At 49.7% G+C, this 20054-nt stretch overlaps 2 protein-coding genes across 10 annotated transcripts in view; both read left to right on the top strand.

The window, feature by feature from the left end:
- stxbp4 (syntaxin binding protein 4) overlaps nucleotides 1–14966 on the top strand; it is a 27411-nt gene extending 12445 nt beyond the window's left edge. The window contains exons 14-24 of one of the 8 annotated variants that reach the window (XR_011034051.1): nucleotides 106–203; nucleotides 4586–4675; nucleotides 5179–5244; nucleotides 5389–5559; nucleotides 7762–7878; nucleotides 9120–9169; nucleotides 10898–11034; nucleotides 13470–13527; nucleotides 13939–14068; nucleotides 14152–14469; nucleotides 14566–14703. Coding sequence is in view for 4 of the 8 variants with exons in the window: in XM_068305418.1 (XP_068161519.1) it covers nucleotides 106–203; nucleotides 4586–4675; nucleotides 5179–5244; nucleotides 5389–5559; nucleotides 7762–7878; nucleotides 10898–11034; nucleotides 13470–13527; nucleotides 14566–14949 (1121 nt within the window). In the remaining 4 variants the exon portion in view is untranslated. The other 7 variants (XR_011034050.1, XR_011034052.1, XR_011034049.1 and 4 more) reach the window with 7 other exon arrangements.
- On the top strand, nucleotides 14611–20054 carry hlfb (HLF transcription factor, PAR bZIP family member b). 2 transcript variants are annotated; one of them, XM_068305424.1, is made up of 4 exons: nucleotides 14611–14727; nucleotides 16250–16564; nucleotides 17557–17771; nucleotides 18490–20054. In XM_068305424.1, the coding sequence occupies exons 2-4, from the start codon at nucleotides 16381–16383 to the stop codon at nucleotides 18703–18705; spliced, it is 615 nt and encodes a 204-aa protein (XP_068161525.1). In that variant the 5' UTR covers nucleotides 14611–14727; nucleotides 16250–16380; the 3' UTR covers nucleotides 18706–20054. The 2 variants fall into 2 exon arrangements, with proteins under 2 accessions (XP_068161525.1, XP_068161524.1); XM_068305423.1 differs by lacking the exon at nucleotides 14611–14727 and adding an exon at nucleotides 15467–15598.

Genomic DNA, 20054 nt, shown 5'->3' with positions numbered 1-20054 from the left:
TCACATGTAGTAAGGGGTTAGGGTTACAGACTGTCTGTACTGTTACTGTCTGTCCTGTTACTGCCTGTACTTTAACCGTCTTCTTCTGTGTACTTGTGTGTACAGATTTGGAGAATGTGATCAGGGGGCTGTTCGAGCCTCAGCTTGATGACCTCACACCTGAAGACCTTTGTGTGTTGTTGGAGTCCGTCACTGAGTCACAGGTAGGCCGTCAACTGAGCGACGCACAAACATAGGGAAATGACTTCTGTGAACGTGTCCCAATGTGTCAGATCAATAATCAATCAAATCAAAGCATCTTCAGGACCAAGACAGGAGGGGTGGTGTTAGGGTTAGCCCGCTGTGTTAGGGTAAAGGTTAGCCCGCTGTGTTAAGGTTAGGTTTAGCCCGCTGTGTTAGGGTAAAGGTTAGCCCGCTGTGTTAAGGTTAGGGTTAGCCCGCTGTGTTAAGGTTAGGGTTAGCCCGCTGTGTTAAGGTTAGGGTTAGCCCGCTGTGTTAAGGTTAGGTTTAGCCCGCTGTGTGAGGGTAAAGGTTAGCCCGCTGTGTTAAGGTTAGGTTTAGCCCGCTGTGTTAGGGTAAAGGTTAGCCCGCTGTGTTAAGGTAAGGGTTAGCCCGCTGTGTTAAGGTTAGGGTTAGCCCGCTGTGTTAAGGTTAGGGTTAGCCCGCTGTGTTAAGGTAAGGGTTAGCCCGCTGTGTTAAGGTTAGGGTTAGCCCGCTGTGTTAAGGTAAGGGTTAGCCCGCCCTGTTAAGGTTAGGGTTAGCCCGCTGTGTTAAGGTAAGGGTTAGCCCGCTGTGTTAAGGTTAGGGTTAGCCCGCTGTGTTAAGGTTAGGGTTAGCTCGCTGTGTTAAGGTAAGGGTTAGCCCGCTGTGTTAAGGTTAGGGTTAGCCCGCTTTGTTAAGGTTAGGGTTAGCCCGCTGTGTTAAGGTTAGGGTTAGCCCGCTGTGTTAAGGTAAGGGTTAGCCCGCTGTGTTAAGGTTGGGGTTAGCCCGCTGTGTTAGGGTAAAGGTTAGCCCGCTGTGTTAAGGTAAGGTTTAGCCCGCTGTGTTAAGGTACGGTTAGCCCGCTGTGTTAAGGTTGGGGTTAGCCCACTGTGTTAAGGTAAGGGTTAGCCCGCTGTGTTAAGGTAAGGGTTAGCCCGCTGTGTTAAGGTAAGGGTTAGCCCGCTGTGTTAAGGTAAGGATTAGCCCGCTGTGTTAAGGTAAGGGTTAGCCCACTGTGTCAATGTTAGGGTTAGCCCGCTGTGTTAAGGTTAGGGTTAGCCCGCTGTGTTAAGGTACGGGTTAGCCCGCCCTGTTAAGGTTAGGGTTAGCCCGCTGTGTTAAGGTAAGGGTTAGCCCTCTGTGTTAAGGTTAGGGTTAGCCCGCTGTGTTAAGGTAAGGTTTAGCCCGCTGTGTTAAGGTTAGGGTTAGCCCGCTGTGTTAAGGTTAGGGTTAGCCCGCTGTGTTAAGGTAAGGGTTAGCCCGCTGTGTTAAGGTAAGGTTTAGCCCGCTGTGTTAAGGTAAGGGTTAGCCCGCTGTGTTAAGGTAAGGGTTAGCCCGCTGTGTTAGGGTAAAGGTTAGCCCGCTGTGTTAAGGTAAGATTTAGCCCGCTGTGTTAAGGTTAGGGGTAGCCCGCTGTGTTAAGGTACGGGTAGCCCGCTGTGTTAAGGTTGGGGTTAGCCCACTGTGTTAAGGTAAGGGTTAGCCCGCTGTGTTAAGGTAAGGGTAAGCCCGCTGTGTTAAGGTAAGGGTTAGCCCGCTGTGTTAAAGTAAGGGTTAGCCCGCTGTGTTAAGGTAAGGGTTAGCCCGCTGTGTTAAGGTAAGGGTTAGCCCGCTGTGTTAAGGTTGGGGTTAGCCCGCTGTGTTAGGGTAAAGGTTAGCCCGCTGTGTTAAGGTAAGGTTTAGCCCGCTGTGTTAAGGTAAGGGTTAGCCCGCTGTGTTAAGGTACGGGTAGCCCGCTGTGTTAAGGTTGGGGTTAGCCCACTGTGTTAAGGTAAGGGTTAGCCCGCTGTGTTAAGGTAAGGGTTAGCCCGCTGTGTTAAGGTAAGGGTTAGCCCGCTGTGTTAAGGTAAGGATTAGCCCGCTGTGTTAAGGTTAGGGTTAGCCCACTGTGTCAATGTTAGGGTTAGCCCGCTGTGTTAAGGTTAGGGTTAGCCCGCTGTGTTAAGGTACGGGTTAGCCCGCTGTGTTAAGGTAAGGTTTAGCCCGCTGTGTTAAGGTTAGGGTTAGCCCGCTGTGTTAGGGTAAAGGTTAGCCCGCTGTGTTAAGGTAAGGTTTAGCCCGCTGTGTTAAGGTACGGGTTAGCCCGCTGTGTTAAGGTAAGGTTTAGCCCGCTGTGTTAAGGTTAGGGTTAGCCCGCTGTGTTAGGGTAAAGGTTAGCCCGCTGTGTTAAGGTAAGGGTTAGCCCGCTGTGTTAAGGTAAGGGTTAGCCCGCTGTGTTAAGGTTAGGGTTAGCCCGCCCTGTTAAGGTTAGGGTTAGCCCGCTGTGTTAAGGTAAGGGTTAGCCCTCTGTGTTAAGGTTAGGGTTAGCCCGCTGTGTTAAGGTAAGGGTTAGCCCGCTGTGTTAAGGTTGGGGTTAGCCCACTGTGTTAGGGTAAAGGTTAGCCCGCTGTGTTAAGGTAAGGTTTAGCCCGCTGTGTTAAGATTAGGGTTAGCCCGCTGTGTTAAGGTTAGGGTTAGCCCGCTGTGTTAAGGTAAGGGTTAGCCCGCTGTGTTAAGGTAAGGGTTAGCCCGCTGTGTTAAGGTTAGGGTTAGCCCGCTGTGTTAAGGTAAGGGTTAGCCCGCTGTGTTAAGGTTGGGGTTAGCCCACTGTGTTAGGGTAAAGGTTAGCCCGCTGTGTTAAGGTAAGGTTTAGCCCGCTGTGTTAAGGTTAGGGTTAGCCCGCTGTGTTAAGGTTGGGGTTAGCCCGCTGTGTTAAGGTAAGGGTTAGCCCGCTGTGTTAAGGTAAGGTTTAGCCCGCTGTGTTAAGGTTAGGGTTAGCCCGCTGTGTTAAGGTAAGGGTTAGCCCGCTGTGTTAAGGTAAGGGTTAGCCCGCTGTGTTAAGGTAAGGGTTAGCCCGCTGTGTTAAGGTAAGGTTTAGCCCGCTGTGTTAAGGTTAGGGTTAGCCCGCTGTGTTAGGGTAAAGGTTAGCCTGCTGTGTTAAGGTAAGATTTAGCCCGCTGTGTTAAGGTTAGGGGTAGCCCGCTGTGTTAAGGTAAGGGTTAGCCCTCTGTCTCAAGGTTAGGGTTAGCCCGCTGTGTTAAGGTAAGGGTTAGCCCGCTGTGTTAAGGTTAGGGTTAGCCCGCTGTGTTAGGGTAAAGGTTAGCCCGCTGTGTTAAGGTAAGGGTTAGCCCGCTGTGTTAAGGTTAGGGTTAGCCCGCTGTGTTAAGGTAAGGGTTAGCCCGCTGTGTTAAGGTTAGGGTTAGCCCGCTGTGTTAAGGTTAGGGTTAGCCTGCTGTGTTAAGGTTAGGGTTAGCCCGCTGTGTTAAGGTTAGGGTTAGCCCGCTGTGTTAAGGTTAGGGTTAGCCCGCTGTGTTAAGGTAAGGGTTAGCCCGCTGTGTTAAGGTTGGGGTTAGCTCGCTGTGTTAGGGTAAAGGTTAGCCCGCTGTGTTAAGGTTAGGGTTAGCCCGCTGTGTTAAGGTTAGGGTTAGCCCGCTGTGTTAAGGTAAGGGTTAGCCCGCTGTGTTAAGGTTGGGGTTAGCTCGCTGTGTTAGGGTAAAGGTTAGCCCGCTGTGTTAAGGTAAGGTTTAGCCCTCTGTGTTAAGGTTAGGGTTAGCCCGCTGTGTTAAGGTACGGGTAGCCCGCTGTGTTAAGGTTGGGGTTAGCCCACTGTGTTAAGGTAAGGGTTAGCCCGCTGTGTTAAGGTAAGGGTTAGCCCGCTGTGTTAAGGTAAGGGTTAGCCCACTGTGTTAAGGTAAGGGTTAGCCCGCTGTGTTAAGGTAAGGGTTAGCCCACTGTGTTAATGTTAGGGTTAGCCCGCTGTGTTAAGGTTAGGGTTAGCCCGCTGTGTTAAGGTAAGGGTTAGCCCGCTGTGTTAAGGTAAGGTTTAGCCCGCTGTGTTAAGGTTAGGGTTAGCCCGCTGTATTAGGGTAAAGGTTAGCCCGCTGTGTTAAGGTTAGGTTCAGGGTTAGCCCGCGTGTTAAGGTTAGGTTCAGGGTTAGCCCGCGTGCTAAGGTTAGGTTCAGGGTTAGCCCGTGTGTTAAGGTTAGGTTCAGGGTTAGCCCGTGTGTTAAGGTTAGGTTCAGGGTTAGCCCGCGTGTTAAGGTTAGATTCAGGGTTAGCCCGTGTGTTAAGGTTAGGTTCAGGGTTAGCCCGCGTGCTGAGGTTAGGTTCAGGGTTAGCCCGCGTGTTAAGGTTAGGTTCAGGGTTAGCCCGCGTGTTAAGGTTAGGTTCAGGGTTAGCCCGTGTGTTAAGGTTAGGTTCAGGGTTAGCCCGTGTGTTAAGGTTAGGGTTAAGGTTAGCCCGCTGTGTTAAGGTTAGGTTTAGGGTTAGCCCGATGTGTTCAGGTTAGGTTTAGGGTTAGTCCGCTGTGTTAAGGTTAGGTTTAGGGTTAGCCCGCTGTGTTAAGGTGGTTCGGGAGGAAAACCGGGTCAGACACATGGACATAAGTCTTGACGTTGGTGTTTAGGCCTTCCTGTGTGACTCTGAGGACCAGCAGGAGATGGAGAGACTGAGGAAGGAACACATGGAGGCTCTGAGAGAGATCGAGAACCTGCAGGTGAAAGAAGTTTACTGCTCAGTTTTGATCATGTCAGCAGGTTGGACTCGTGTCCTACCTGCTGACTCGTGTACCACCTGCTGACTCGTGTCCTACCCTATGACTCGTGTCCTACCTGCTGACTCGTGTCCTACCTGCTGACTCGTGTACCACCTGCTGACTCGTGTCCTACCTGCTGACTCGTGTCCTACCTGCTGACTCGTGTTCTACCCGCTGACTCATGACCTACCCTATGACTCGTGTCCTACCTGCTGACTCGTGTCCTACCTGCTGACTCGTGTCCTACCTACTGACTCGTGTTCTACCTGCTGACTCGTGTACCACCTGCTGACTTGTGTCTTACCTGCTGACTCGTGTCCTACCTGCTGACTCGTGTCCTACCTTATGACTCGTGTACCACCTGCTGACTCGTGTTCTACTTGCTGACTCATCTCCTACCCGCTGACTCATGACCTACCTGCTGACTCCTGTCCTACCATATGACTCGTGTCCTACTCGTTCAGGAGCAGCTTGTCGAATCCCAGAGGGTTCACCGTCAGATGGAGGCGGAGCTTGTGCGAGTCCGACAGGTGAGTCAGACCCCCTCCAGGTCCATGACTAGAACACTGCATGTGATGACAGGAGAGTCCTCACTGCAGACGTGTGAGGATCTGAACCCTCCCCTGTGGACTCGTTTGTCATGCTGAGGGTTCCACTTCCTCCTTCCTGTCTAGCAGGAAGTAAAGCTCGGGACCGAGGAGAGCCTGGCGCTCAGGGCCCAGATTCAACGAGCAGAGGTGGCCCAGAAGCAGGCAAGGGGCATGGAGCTGGACTACGAGGAGGTGGTCCACCTGCTGGAGGCGGAGATCGCCGAGCTGAAGACCCAGAGGGCATCAACCAATCAGGTGGCTATGTAATGTGACCTGAACACACACTAAGATCTTCTGTCTGCTGATTCTGAAATGCTGCGCCACCACCTGCTGGCCTGGCATGTACACTACAGCGTTCTTCATCATGTCACCAGATTCCCACACAAAAATATTCCACAGTGCTGTCAGGTTAGGGAAGGGGAAAGGAAAGGAAAGGAAAGGAAAGGAAAGGAAAGGAAAGGAAAGGAAAGGAAAGGAAAGGAAAGGAGGGGAAAGGAAAGGAAAGGAAAGGAAAGGAAAGGAAAGGAAAGGAAAGGAAAGGAAAGGAAAGGAAAGGAGGGGAAAGGAAAGGAAAGGAAAGGAAAGGAAAGGAGGGGAAAGGAAAGGAAAGGAAAGGAAAGGAAAGGAAAGGAAAGGAAAGGAAAGGAAAGGAAAGGAAAGGAAAGGAAAGGAGGGGAAAGGAAAGGAAAGGAAAGGAAAGGAAAGGAAAGGAAAAAAAGGAAATGAGGGAAAAGGAAAGAAAAGGAAAGGAGGGGAAAGAAAAGGAAAGGAAAGGAGGGGAAAGGAAAGGAAAGGGGGGAGAGGAAAGGAAAGGAAAGGAAAGGAAAGGAAAGGAAAGGAAACACTATTCCACTTCCAGCAAACCTTTGAAGATTCTTCACACCCGATTGCTAAAAAGATTTTATCCTAAACCCTACTTTCAAATATGTCTTCATTCAAAAATGACAGTTTGATCCAAGTTCATACTCAGAAAACAGAAATCCAGAATGAAATCAAGACATTAGTTTGTTTTTCTGTTAGTTCGTTCTGTCTCCTTGGCAGCTATAAAGCTGTGGAGTAAATTATTTCTGACTCCAGAATTAGTTTTGATCGAATGAGATTTAGTCCTTGCTCTTTGATTCTGCTGGTCCTTCCTCTCTTGTTTCCATCATCATGAGCAGCAGCAGCTTGTATCTGGGTCAACGTCTTCCTCTCTTTCAGTCACAGGTTATTTATGTAAAATCTGGCCAGCAACCAGCAGGCCACACGTTTGCTGCTGGTGACAGTTGGTGATGAAGACTCAGGTTCTTTAGCGAGAAGAAGACGACCTCTCTGATGTTAATGAGTGTTGGTGCGAGTCCCTTTCACCAGGGGTCTACACCCGTTTCACACCAGGGACCAGTTAAATGATTTAAATGATTACTGGACGGGTTAGCGAGCAGGTGTTTACATTTTTAAAACCTTTGTCAGTTCATAAGATTTCATCTCAATGCACCTACTAAAATATATGAGCCCATTGAATAATACAACATCAGCGTACCATGATGGGGTCAGTGGGAAATTTGTTCTCCCCCAATAGTAAAGAGCTTCTTAGCCGTTCACCGCTAATGACATCTAGTGGGCGTGGCTCTAGTGCATCACCTGTTGCTGAAGACGTGATCTTGATATTTTCATTTAAGTGGAGCTTTTTTCTTTTAACAGTCTGCAACGCTTCTGTGTTGTTTTTGGGTTAGAGTTAGCTAACATTTATAACTGGGGTTAGCTAACATTTATAACATTTATAACTGGTTAGAAAATATTTATAACATTTATAACTGTAGTTGGCTAACATTTATCACATTTATAACATTTATAACTAGTTAGAAAACATTTATAACATTTATAACTGGGGTTAGCTTACATTTATAACTATAGTTAGCTAACATTTATAACATTTATAACTATAGTTAGCTAACATTTATAACATTTATAACTATAGTTAGCTAACATTTATAACATTTATAACTATAGTTAGCTAACATTTATAAGTGTGGTTAGCTAACATTTATAACATTTATAACTGGTTAGAAAATATTTATAACATTTATAACTGTAGTCGGCTAACATTTATAGCATTTATAACATTTATAGCTGTGGTTAGCTAACAGTTATAACTGTGATCAGCTGATGTGTGAAATGATTCAACAGAATCAGGTGCGGCAGTAAGATAAATAAGATTCAGGAGCTCTAATAAAAAAAACTATAGTTTGTACCATGACAGATTTTGTTTGTGGACCAGTCTCAGATGAACCACGCACCAGTACCGGTCAACGGACCGGGGTTTGGGGACCCCTGATTTAGAACATTCATCCCCAGGCCCTCCGGTACAACAGGAAGTGTTGGGGGCCATGCCTGGTTTAGGGCCCATGGGGATGACATGAGAATGTTCTAACAGCGTCTGCAGGTGATGAAGACGAGTTGAACTGTTCTCTCCTTCAGGAGGAGACGGATGGCTTAAGGAAGAACTTCGCCGTCCTGGAGTGTCAGCTCCGCAAGAGCCAAGCAGCCCGGAAGAGCTTCGAGGCGTCCACCAGGAAACTACTGACCTTCGTGGAGGTGAAGGTCAAAAGACGACTGGATGTCAGTGTGACTCCATTAGAACACAACTAGTGTTCACGTCTAGTGTTCTAATGGAGTCATACTAGATGTGTTCTAGTGTGACTCCATTAGAATACTAACCGAGTCACACTAGAATTGGTTAGTGTTCTAACCGAACACTAACAAATTCTAGAACACATCCAGTGTCCCCAGTGAGTCTAGAACACATCCAGTGTCCCAAGTGAGTCTAGAACACATCCAGTGTCCCAGTGAGTCTAGAACACATCCAGTGTCCCAAGTGAGTCTAGAACACATCCAGTGTCCCAGTGAGTCTAGAACACATCCAGTGTCCCCAGTGAGTCTAGAACACATCCAGTGTCCCCAGTGAGTCTAGAACAAATCAATTGTCCCCAGTGAGTCTAGAACACATCCAGTGTCCCAGTGAGTCTAGAACACATCCAGTGTCCCCAGTGAGTCTAGAACACATCCAGTGTCCCAGTGAGTCTAGAACACATCCAGTGTCCCAGTGAGTCTAGAGCACATCCAGTGTCCCCAGTGAGTCTAGAACAAATCAATTGTCCCCAGTGAGTCTAGAACACATCCAGTGTCCCAGTGAGTCTAGAACACATCCAGTGTCCCAAGTGAGTCTAGAACACATCCAGTGTCCCAGTGAGTCTAGAACACATCCAGTGTCCCCAGTGAGTCTAGAACACATCCAGTGTCCCCAGTGAGTCTAGAACAAATCAATTGTCCCCAGTGAGTCTAGAACACATCCAGTGTCCCAGTGAGTCTAGAACACATCCAGTGTCCCCAGTGAGTCTAGAACACATCCAGTGTCCCAGTGAGTCTAGAACACATCCAGTGTCCCAGTGAGTCTAGAGCACATCCAGTGTCCCCAGTGAGTCTAGAACAAATCAATTGTCCCCAGTGAGTCTAGAACACATCCAGTGTCCCAGTGAGTCTAGAACACATCCAGTGTCCCAGTGAGTCTAGAACACATCCAGTGTCCCAGTGAGTCTAGAGCACATCCAGTGTCCCCAGTGAGTCTAGAACAAATCAATTGTCCCCAGTGAGTCTAGAACACATCCAGTGTCCCAGTGAGTCTAGAACACATCCAGTGTCCCCAGTGAGTCTAGAACACATCCAGTGTCCCAGTGAGTCTAGAACACATCCAGTGTCCCAGTGGATTCCACTTTGCTACCGTGTATAAATAGATCCATAAACGGATAACAAAATACATTCACATATTGTTTCTGCAGAACATTCAAGAGTTCCTGTTGCAGAACCAAGGACCGACCTTGAGCTACAGGTGTGTGTGTGTGTGTGTGTGTGTGTGTGTGTGTGTGTGTGTGTGTGTGTGTGTGTGTGTGTGTGTGTGTGTTGAAGTACTGTTCTCCTTCCGTTGCTCTAGATTTCTCTGATGTAACATGGACTCCTTATAAAACTGTCTGCTTGTGTAACACACACACACACACACACACACACACACACACACACACACACACAGACACACACAGACACAGTGTGACTCTGTGAATCAGGTCAGGTGGGCAGCGACCACAACTCCTGCTGGCAGCCTTTCTTCCGGTCCAGGTTAGTGGGTCGCCTCCACCTCTCTTTGGTAACCCGGGGGTCGCCGGCGTTCACCGGGGTTCCGGCAGCTGCCAGAAGGTGTGGACCCAGCAGCAGCACCGGCACGTCTCTAAGCCCCTCCTCCTCGCTGTAGAGCGTTTCTCTAAGCCCCTCATCCTCGCTGTGGAGCATTTTTCTAAGCTCCTCATCCTCGCTGTGGAGCGTTGTCGTCCAGCGGCCCTGCTGGACAGACACGGTATTACACGGTTTACATGAGGGGTTATGGAGCTTCCTGGAACGGGAACGCGAGCACAACGGAACCCGGTGGAGAAACTCTGGAACCATCTCTACACCGGTTCTGTGTGGACGACACCAACAGTCATGTGACTGGAGATAAATAACATTAAACTAGAGGTTTAAAGAGTGTAAACCAACTGATTAATATTAAACCAGAGTGTAAACCAACTGATTAATATTAAACCAGAGTGTAAACCAACTGAAGTGGTTAACCCTACCAGCTTTCTGGCTTATCAACTGACTAGTAATCCGGCTCAGACCACAGTGAATCAACCGGTCCTTAGAATTTCCTACAGCTTCATACAGACAGTGGTCACTAGGAGCTGGAGGAGGACTTGGCCTACTAGTTACCTCTGGTAACCGGTTACCTCTTGTTACTAGTTACCTCTAGTTACTAGTTACCTCTGGTTACTTGATACCCCTGGTTAGTGGTTACTGATTACTAGTTACCTCTGGTTACGAGTTGCCTCTGGTTACTGTTTATCTCTGGTTACTGGTTTGTAGTTACCTCTGGTTACTGGTTACCTCTGGTTACTAGTTGCCTCTAGTTACTAGTTACCTCTGGTTACTAGTTACCTCTTGTTACTGGTTACCTCTGGTTACTGGTTACCTCTGTTTACTGGATACCTGTGGTTGCTGGTCACCTGTGGTTTCTGGTTACTAGTTACCTCTGGTTACAGGTTACTAGTTATCTCTGGTTACTAATTACCTCTGGTTAATAGTTACTTCTTGTTGGTGATTACCTCTGATTACTGGTTTGTAGTTACCTCGGGTTACTGGTTACCTCTGGTTACTAGTTACCTCTGGTGACTAGTTACATTCGGTTACTGGTTACTAAATACTTCTGGTTACTGGTTACCTTTGGTTACTAGTTACTGGTTACCTCTGGTTAGTAGTTTCCACTCTCTCTCTGTCTCTCTCTCTCTGACCCTGTTCTTATCTTCATTGATTTCTTTTCCACCCAACCGGTCGAGGCGGATGGCCCCCAAAAGAGTCTGGGTCCTGTCCGGAGTTTCTTCCTCAATGAGGGAGTTTTTCCCTCCCCCGTCTCTGATGCTCTGGAGGGTTCAGTTGGGTTTCTGTCTGTTAAAGCGCTTTGAAATGTCTGTTGCCATGATTAAGAGCTATATCAATAAAACTTGATTGATGATTGGTTGACTGTCTGCAGCTCTACGGATGCTCAGGCTGGAGGTTCATCACCAGTCCTCCCTCCTTGCCACCAGAAGCCTCCCTGGACTTCAGTTTCTCTGGCCCAGGAAGCAATAGAACTCTCCAGAACCATCAAGCCCATCCTGGAGGTCGGCTGTAAGTGACCCGGAGTGTTTGTGCTCGTCTCCATGCATGTGGTTCTGCACGGCGTCCTCCTGCATGTAGCTCAGATGGAATGGAACCGGTCATCCTGCTGTTGTCGCTGCCCCCGCCCCCCGCGCTTCATTTGTCCACTTACGTCAGCCAGAACCAAAGAGAACCTGAACACTTCCTCCTGGTCCCTTGGCTCCCTGCAGCTTCAGGAATGCTCCTGAAACACCTGTCAAACTGACCTCTGATCAAACGGGACTCAGTGACGGTGCTTTTGTTTTGGTGGTTTGACCGACTGGATTCCACTGGAGTGTGACCGTGAGAGATGCTACGGCCCGTTAGCCGTTAGCTCATCTCTCCAGTAGCTGCACATTTGTCTGTCTTCTTCCTCTCTCTTGTTCCCGAGTAAATTTCTGATCCAAATTCCTGACACGTCCTGAGTGGTTCTTTGCAACATGTTTGAGTGGCGTGTGGATCGTTCCACACGCTACCGGTTCTGTGTTGGACCAGCAGGACTGAGGGATCTTCTCGCCCGTTGTCATCTCTCTGTGATTGGTCCTTTGCCTGAATGTGGACATGTGTTACCATGGAAACCTCCTGTGGGTAACTCGAGTTCACATCATACATAGAGCTGTGAGCCGGTCTGGAAGTCCGTCGCCTCTGGTCCCATCTCCATTCAGGCTCCTCCCACTGATGCTGTCTCAAACCTCAGATTTTCATAGCTCACCCCGCTCTCCAGGAGGGACGACCTCCTGATGACCTCCTGACGACCTCCTGATGACCTCCTGTCGACCTCCTGACCTGGTGTTTAGACTCATCTAGGATCAAAATGAGGAATGGTGGACTGGGTTAGGATCCAAACAGTGATGTGGAAACAAGATGGATGGATGATGGATGGATGGATTGATGATAGATGGATGGATGGATAATAGATGGATAGAAGATGGATGGATGGATGATGGATGGATGGAAGATGGATGATGGATGGACCCTAACCCTAAACCCAGCAGTCAGCCTTGACTCAGCAGCTGTCAGAGAGCACGCTATCTGACCTAACTAACTCACTGACTAACTCACTGACTAACTCACTGACTAACTCACTGACTAACTCACTGACTAACTCACTGACTAACTCACTGACTAACTCACTTCTAACTCACTGACTAACTCACTTCTAACTCACTTCTAACTCACTAACCCGACTACACATCTGCACCTGACTGTGTGTTTTGTCACGTCCTGTGGAACCATTCATGAAGCGTTCTCTGCTACCCCATCAAGACCCCCCCTCAGTGTGACTTGGTGGGTTCAGGTGAGTTCAGGTGGGTTTAGGTGGATTCAGGTGGGTTCAGGTAGGTTCAGGTGGGTTCAGGTGGGTTCAGGTGGGTTTAGGTGGGTTCGGGTGAGTTTAGGTGGGTTCAGGTGGGTTTAGGTGGGTTCAGGTGGGTTCAGGTGGGTTTAGGTGGGTTCAGGTGGGTTCGGGTGAGTTTAGGTGGGTTCAGGTGGGTTTAGGTGGGTTCAGGTGGGTTTAGGTGGGTTTGGGTGAGTTTAGGTGAGTTCAGGTGGGTTTAGGTGGATTCAGGTGGGTTCAGGTAGGTTCAGGTGGGTTCAGGTGGGTTTAGGTGGGTTTGGGTGAGTTTAGGTGGGTTTAGGTGGGTTCAGGTGGGTTTAGGTGGGTTCAGGTGGGTTTAGGTGGGTTTAGGTGGGTTCAGGTGGGTTTAGGTGGGTTCAGGTAGGTTCAGGTGGGTTTAGGTGGGTTCGGGTGAGTTTAGGTGGGTTCAGGTGGGTTTAGGTGGGTTCAGGTGGGTTTAGGTGGGTTCAGGTGGGTTCAGGTGGGTTTAGGTGGGTTTGGGTGAGTTTAGGTGGGTTCAGGTGGGTTTATGTGGGTTTAGGTGGGTTCGGGTGGGTTCAGGTGGGTTCAGGTGGGTTTAGGTGGGTTCAGGTGGGTTTAGGTGGGTTCAGGTGGGTTCGGGTGAGTTTAGGTAGGTTCAGGTGGGTTTGGGTGAGTTTTGGTGGGTTTAGGCGGGTTCGGGTGGGTTTAGGTGGGTTCGGGTGAGTTTAGGTGGGTTTGGGTGAGTTAAGGTGGGTTTGTGTGAGTTAAGGTGGGTTTAGGTGGGTTTGGGTGAGTTCAGGTGGGTTTAGGTGGGTTTGGGTGAGTTCAGGTGGGTTTGGGTGAGTTAAGGTGGGTTTGGGTGGGTTCAGGATGGTTCAGGTGGGTTTGGGTGGGTTCAGGATGGTTCAGGTGGTTTTGGGTGGGTTCAGGTGACGTCACGTCTGCAGGGCATCAAAAGAGCTTCAGAGACTGGTGCAGGAGAACCTCAGAGGGCTGCAGGGTGCTGCTTCTGGACAGGATGGAGAACTGGAGACCTGATGCTCGTCCTGATCTGAACCAGATCCACATCCAGACCGGACCAGTGACGCTGTGGTTCTGTCCTCTCCAGGTCTTCCATATGGTTGGGACGAGGCTTACACTGCAGATGGAGACAAGTACTACGTCAAGTAAGACCAAGTTACCACCCACCGGTTAGTGGGTTCACCTTAAGCAGTAGTTTGTGGGTTCACCGTAACCAACAGTTAGTGGGTTCACCTTAATTAGCAGTTAGTGGGTTCACCTTAACCAGTAGTTAGTGGGTTCACCTTAACCATCAGTTAGTGGGTTCACCTTAACCATCAGTTAGTGGGTTCACCTTAACCAGTAGTTAGTGGGTTCACCTTAACCATTAGTTAGTGGGTTCACCTTAATTAGCAGTTAGTGGGTTCACATTAACCATCAGTCAGTGGGTTCACCTTAACCAGCAGGTGTGTTTACTCTGAAACATATGGATGTCATGACCCCAAACTCTGACGTTCTCCAGAGAACAGCGTTTTGTCCTCGTCAAACCAGGTCAGTGGTGTTCTTCTGGTCCACAGGTCAACAGACCCTTCCAACTATCATGGCCATATAAGGAACATTTCACATGGAGGGTTAAACAAACACCATGTTCCACTTGCACCTGGTTGCAAACTTTCTCCATTGCACACGACCCATTGGAAGCCACAGGTTGTCCTCTTCCTGGCCTGCCATGTCACCAGGGACATGACCTCCAGGTCTGGACCTGAGGGAAACATCTCCTTTCTCTTCAGGTGTCCTGCAGCAGCTCTCCTGTAGCTGCCGGCCCCTGAGGGCCCCCAGACTCTTCCTGCAGAGGTGAAGAACCCAGTGTGGTCTGCCTCACCACTGACAGTCATGACACGGTTCTGCGTTCTGCGCTGAGAATCACGGCGCTCCAGGACATGATCCAGCCTGAGAGGCTGGACAGAGTCCTCCTTACCCACAAGTCCAAGGCTTCAGTCTGGTCAGAGTCACAGTCAACACGAGTGTGTGACTCGCTGTTGACTCCTTGTTGTTCTTGATGTTGTCGCCAGCGCCTCCAGACCCCTGGTGGTCCAGCAGAGCTTGTGGTGATCACCATACCATTGCCATCCCAACACCAGCAGAAGAGATAAAGGCTGAATGCAGCGTTCTGACCACAACATCTTCTGTTTCCACCCTGACAGTCACATGAGCCAGACCACGTCCTGGAGCCTCCAGATGACCAGCACCCCCGGCGCCGGACCTCCTCCACCGGTCCAGACGTCAGGACCGAAGGGGCGGCAGGACAGGGAGACGGTGGACCAGAGGTCACGTCCCTCCGTGGAGACAGAGATGTGAAACGTTCTGTCAGTGAAAACACAAGTGAACCCATGTGTTGTGGTGTGTGTGTGTGTGTGTGTGTGTGTGTGTGTGTGTGTGTGTGTGTGTGTGTGTGTGTGTGTGTGTGTGTGTGTGTGTGTGTATGGTGTCTGTACTTGTTTCTGTGTGTTTGGTGTTCACACACACATCTAGTCCATGTTCTAGAGTCAACCCAAACATGTCTCTGCTGGAGAAGTCCTGCTGGATGAGAGCAGCTCCTTGGAAGCAGGGAGGGTTTGCTCACACCACTGGGTTCTTCTGCACCAGCACTTCTGAGCTGCTCCACATTCCTGCCTCACAATTGTTCTTCAGTGGAGCCTGAAACGTGTGAAACAACCTCCTCAACAGCAGCACCACTGGTGACCTGGAGAACCCCAAGAACCTCTCAGCCCCCTGGTCTCTGTTCTCAACCGATGAGGAACGAACAAAACAACAAACACTGACTTTTACAGAAATGATGAAGATGATGATGGTGGTGATGATGATGGTGGTGATGGTGATGATGATGGTGATGATGACGGTGACAGAGAGACAGAGAGACAGACAGAGAGACAGACAGAGAGACAGTCAGACAGAGAGAAAGGGGGCGGGCTCCAGCATGACGTCATCAGCCCCCTGTCGTCGCTCCGCCGCCTCCCTGAACCGAACCTCCGTCTCGACTCGCTGCGGTTCGGGTTCGGGTTGAATCTAGGGTCCGGACTGTATCACGTGACTCCCGGGAAGCGCAGCAGTCACGTGTCTTCTCCCGCCGTTGTTTTACCGGAACGACCATGATGGAGGAGTCCCGGCTGCCCGTCAGAGCGACTCACCGGGTCCTGAAGGCGCTCCTGGAGAAGCCGCTGCGGCTTCCGCTCCGAGGTGAGACCCGGTGGTCACGTGACACCCACCGGGTGACTGACCCACCGACACGCTGTCACAGAAAAGTCTGGTTTCACCAGAGATCAATCAGTGACGATGAAGCTGATCAAACTGATTGATCATTAATAGAACTACTGATCACAAGCATTTGTTCAAGCCAGAGATGTTTGTATCAGTTTGATTGATCTCCACATTGATTGGTCTAAATTTTGTTCGTTGGTGAGGAAGTAAAGGTGAGCCGCTGAACTCATTGATCCCCGTGGGTATCGATCCATCTGCAGATGGCAGACTGATCATGTGACGCTGCGTTCAAGGACTCAGTGTAAATGTCGGTTCTCACGTGGCGTGATGGTGTGAAGTCGTTTGAGCTGACTCCACTCACAAACTGTTCTGTGTTCATTTTAATAAGAGTTTATGAATGAATTCGCTGAGTCAGCTGTTGTACCGCAGAGCTGTTCGCGCCTCCTGCTGGAGACGACCGTGATCACGTCTGTAGTGAACCTCCTCAGCAACCTGGTCCTGCTGCAGGGGTCTGGACCATCAGGCTGGTTGTCTTGGTGGTCCTGGAGGTCCGGACCGTCGGACTGGTGGTCCTGGTGGTCTTTCCACAGGATGGACCGGTTCTCACTGATTCCTCTTCTATCCCTGCAGCTTCCACTCTTGAGCAGGACAAGGAGAAGAACTTGGAGGAGAAGCAGAGCGCTCCCCAGCTGGCCTTCCTGGGCCCTACGCTGTGGGACAAAACCTTGTCCTATGACGGAGACGACTTCCAGCTGGAGTACATGGACCTGGAGCAATTCCTGTCAGAGAACGGGATCCCCTCCGACCCCTCCCAGCACCAACCAAACCCCCTGCCACCAGCCCCGCCCATGCCTGCACCCCTGGAGATGGACCTCAAGACCTACGCCTCCACATCTGCCCACAGGGGCCTCACGTCTCCAAGCTGCCTCCACCGCAGCCTGACAGGTGACTGAGAAACAAACCCTAACCCTAAGCCCTGTGTAAGCCCTAACCCTAACCCCAAGTCCTAAGACCTGAGTCCTAAGCCCTAACCATGACCGTGAACCCTTAGTCCTGTCCTAACGCTAAACCCTAACACTAACCCTAACACTAACCCCTAAGCCCTGAGTCCCAAACGCTGTCCTAAACCCTGAGCCCTGAACCCTAACCCTAAACCTGAGGCCTAAACCTTGAGCCCTGAACCCTAACCCCAAACCTGAGCCCTGAACCCTAACCCTAAGCCACACCTTGGACACCCGGTGGTTGTCAGCTGCTTCAGGAGTCCCCCGCACTCACCGGGCATGGTGGGACTCCTTCAGCCTGACAACATTCCCACCGCCAGGTTGTGACATTACCTCCACGACAGGCACCACCCTGACCCACAGCCCCAGGCTGCCGCCTCAGCAGTGGACCCACAGAACAGGATCCATCTGGATCCATCTGGACTCCGTGTCCCCCACCCTACCTCAGAATGCCAAGTCCATCATCAACCTGTGACCTACGGCTTCCTGGTGTCTATGTTTGTTCTGAAGTAGGCCAGATGTACCACTGAATCACACACACACACACACACACACACACACACACACACACACACACACACACACACACACATACACACACTGACACACACACAAGCACAGTCAAAGGATGTCAGCGTCACGTTTGAGGCAGTGTGGTCATCATGCTGCTCCTTTGCCACAAGCGACGTTTTCATGGAGAGCAGCCTCTTCTTCATCACAGGAACCATAGTCATCTTCATCAGACCATTTCAAACTCCACCTTCATCACAGCAAACTTGTTTCACAGAATACAGTCGAAGTGTTTCTATTAAACTCAACTGCTCCCATGTGAGTCAGAGATGATTTGGAGATGACCGGCTAGACTTCAGGGATGTGAGTGTTGTGAGGTGACACCTGTTGGTAGAGACCATCATAAATGTCCTGATTTCTCTTCAGGCATCACAAGCTCCCGAGATTCTCCAAGTCCCATCGATCCCGATTCCATCCAGGTTTCTGTGGGATATGAGCCCAACCCAGCCGATCTGGCCCTGTCCAGCATTCCGGGCCAGGAGTTGTTTGACCCCAGCAAATGCAAGTTCTCCACTGAGGAGCTGAAACCGCAACCGATGATCAAAAAGGCTCGCAAGTTCCTTATCCCAGAGGACCTGAAGGTACGAAAGATTCATATATGCCAGCTTCGTGGCATGATGTAATATCTATTTGTCTGTCTGTCTGTCTGTCTGTCTGTCTGTCTGTCTGTCTGTCTGTCTGTCTGTCTGTCCCTCCATCCATCCATCAATCCATCCATCCATCCATCCATCCATCCATCCATCCATCCATCTAGATACTAGATACTCAGCTCTAGACACTTGATACTAGGCTGACTGATGGTGTGTTGCTGCCCTCAACTGGTCGTACTAACAGTGCTGTGCTAATGTTTACCATGTCCGTCCTGTCAGTAATGTGTTGAGAGGAAACATGGGTTCTCCAGCTGATCCCAGGTCAGAACAGATTCCTGCCTCGACGCTGGTGGGACGACATATGTGGTCTTGTTTTGGTTCCTACAGAGCCTCCTGAAGTACAAGGTTCTGGCTCTGAATGGTTGCTGACGGTGTCCAGGACTGCAGTGTTGAACGTAACCATCATGACTTTCAGCCTTCGTGCTGATTAGTCGTTGGACCTTTGGACAGAGACAGGCTAGCAGCTAGCAGGCTAGCAGCACCTGCCTGCTGGCCTTGAGCTTCGCTAGCCTACTATAGTTGCGTCTGCTGTGATCATGAGTTCTCCTTGTTCTGTCTTTTTTTGGGGAATGTTCTTCTACAGTCCAATATTCTCCATCTTCTGCTTTCCCTAATGTCTGTCTTTGTTTCCTCTGTGTCCTTGGAGCAGGATGACAAGTACTGGGCCCGGCGCAGGAAAAACAACTTGGCAGCAAAACGGTCACGTGACGCCAGGCGGCTCAAAGAGAACCAGATTTCTATCCGGGCCAGCTTTTTGGAGAAGGAGAACTCTGCCCTGAGGCGGGAGGTGGCTGACCTGGGGAAAGAGCTGGGACGCACAAAGAACGTCCTGGCTAAGTATGAGGTGCAGTATGGGCCTCTGTGACCTCACACGGTGTGAGGACACGTCTTAGGCCCAAGAGCTGCATGCTACGCCATAGGCTAACGTACAGCAGTGAATCACGGAAGACCTGCCCTCATCTACGTGTTGGTAGTCCCGTCTGCTCCTGTTGGTTCTGTGACAGCACATCCGTGTCCTACATGTAGAACCACCTCTAACTATGATCAGCTGACCCTACACTCAAATCTGAATTGGAGATGTTAGCATCACTAGAGCTACAATGTGCTGCCGATTAAAGGTGCGTGTTTGTTCCTGTAGAGGTTAAATCCAGTAGATGGGACTGAATCCAGTCTCCTGCAGGCGACTGGTTGTGTTCTCTGTGACACCGAGGAAATACCAACGTCAAACACATTCAGCGACGCTCTGACAAGAACACAAATCTAGAATTATCTGGAATATTACCACACACCTGATTATTTATACTGCTGACACTCATCACTGTGTTTCCATAGCAACAGTTTCAACATTTGTCTGAACTTTGACCCTCTCTATCTTCCCTTCAGACAGACCGCCTGAAATTTAAAGCAGAATGCGTATTCCAGACCAAATACGCCCGTTTCAAACTGTTTTCATGAGAACGTTCTGAAGATAGATTTGTGAATATCTCATCCATGGGCATGCCCCCTGGTGGCAAGGTGAGACACGAGCACCCATTGGATGGTGGCAGGTCACGTGGCTGATGTGTTGCTCTGGGACAGGTTGGATGTGGAGATCCTGATAGTTCCTGTTTATTTGTTCTGGAATGAATCCATATGCAGATCCCAGAGCTGAAATACCTCAAACCCTTCCCACCCCACCTCACCTGCGCAGGTGCGGCTGAGGTCAGCGACCTCTATGTTCAATCCCTGTGTCTCCCCAAAGTGAAGCACTCAGTGGTATCCGTCTGTCGTCAAGCTGTTGTCTCTGATAATCACACAATCAATGAATAGATCAGGACCACTTTAAACCTGTTTCTGAGTTTTCTCCAGTGTCGATCAAGCCTGTATGTTGTAACTAGATAATACCATTCTTAGGTAAACGTCTCACCTGATGAAAGCTTCGAATGGAGGGTCTGCTCCCAGACCAATGTATGACTCACAACAGCTGGTTGGTTGATTTAATGGAATCCAGGCTCACCCTCACTAAAATGACAAACCTGCATCAAGATGAAAATATCAACCATGAAAGAAATTTCCTCTCTGTGTGTTCTGTCTGTGTTTCATTTCCTGTCTGTCCACCAGATGTCCTTCGAGTTCCAGTCATTGTCATGTCTCCCTGGACAGCATTCTGAGATTCTGTAATCCCTCAAAAATGACTAAAAGATGACATTTAATCTTTAACACTCAAGCAATAAT

Source organism: Antennarius striatus, chromosome 21 (assembly GCF_040054535.1).
Source record: "Antennarius striatus isolate MH-2024 chromosome 21, ASM4005453v1, whole genome shotgun sequence".
NCBI lineage: Eukaryota > Metazoa > Chordata > Actinopteri > Lophiiformes > Antennariidae > Antennarius > Antennarius striatus.
The sequence above is the reverse complement of the archived record's forward strand: the minus strand, read 5'-3'. Positions and strand labels throughout refer to the sequence as shown.

What these genes read in the sequence shown, in the direction of transcription:
- hlfb (XM_068305423.1), top strand. Translation starts at nt 15,511, where the DNA reads ATGATGGAGGAGTCCCGGCTGCCCGTCAGAGCGACTCACCGGGTCCTG. An exon ending in GCTGCGGCTTCCGCTCCGAG is followed by an intron (nt 15,599 to 16,249) that starts GTGAGACCCGGT and finishes CTATCCCTGCAG; the next exon opens with CTTCCACTCTTGAGCAGGAC. An exon ending in TTATCCCAGAGGACCTGAAG is followed by an intron (nt 17,772 to 18,489) that starts GTACGAAAGATT and finishes TCCTTGGAGCAG; the next exon opens with GATGACAAGTACTGGGCCCG.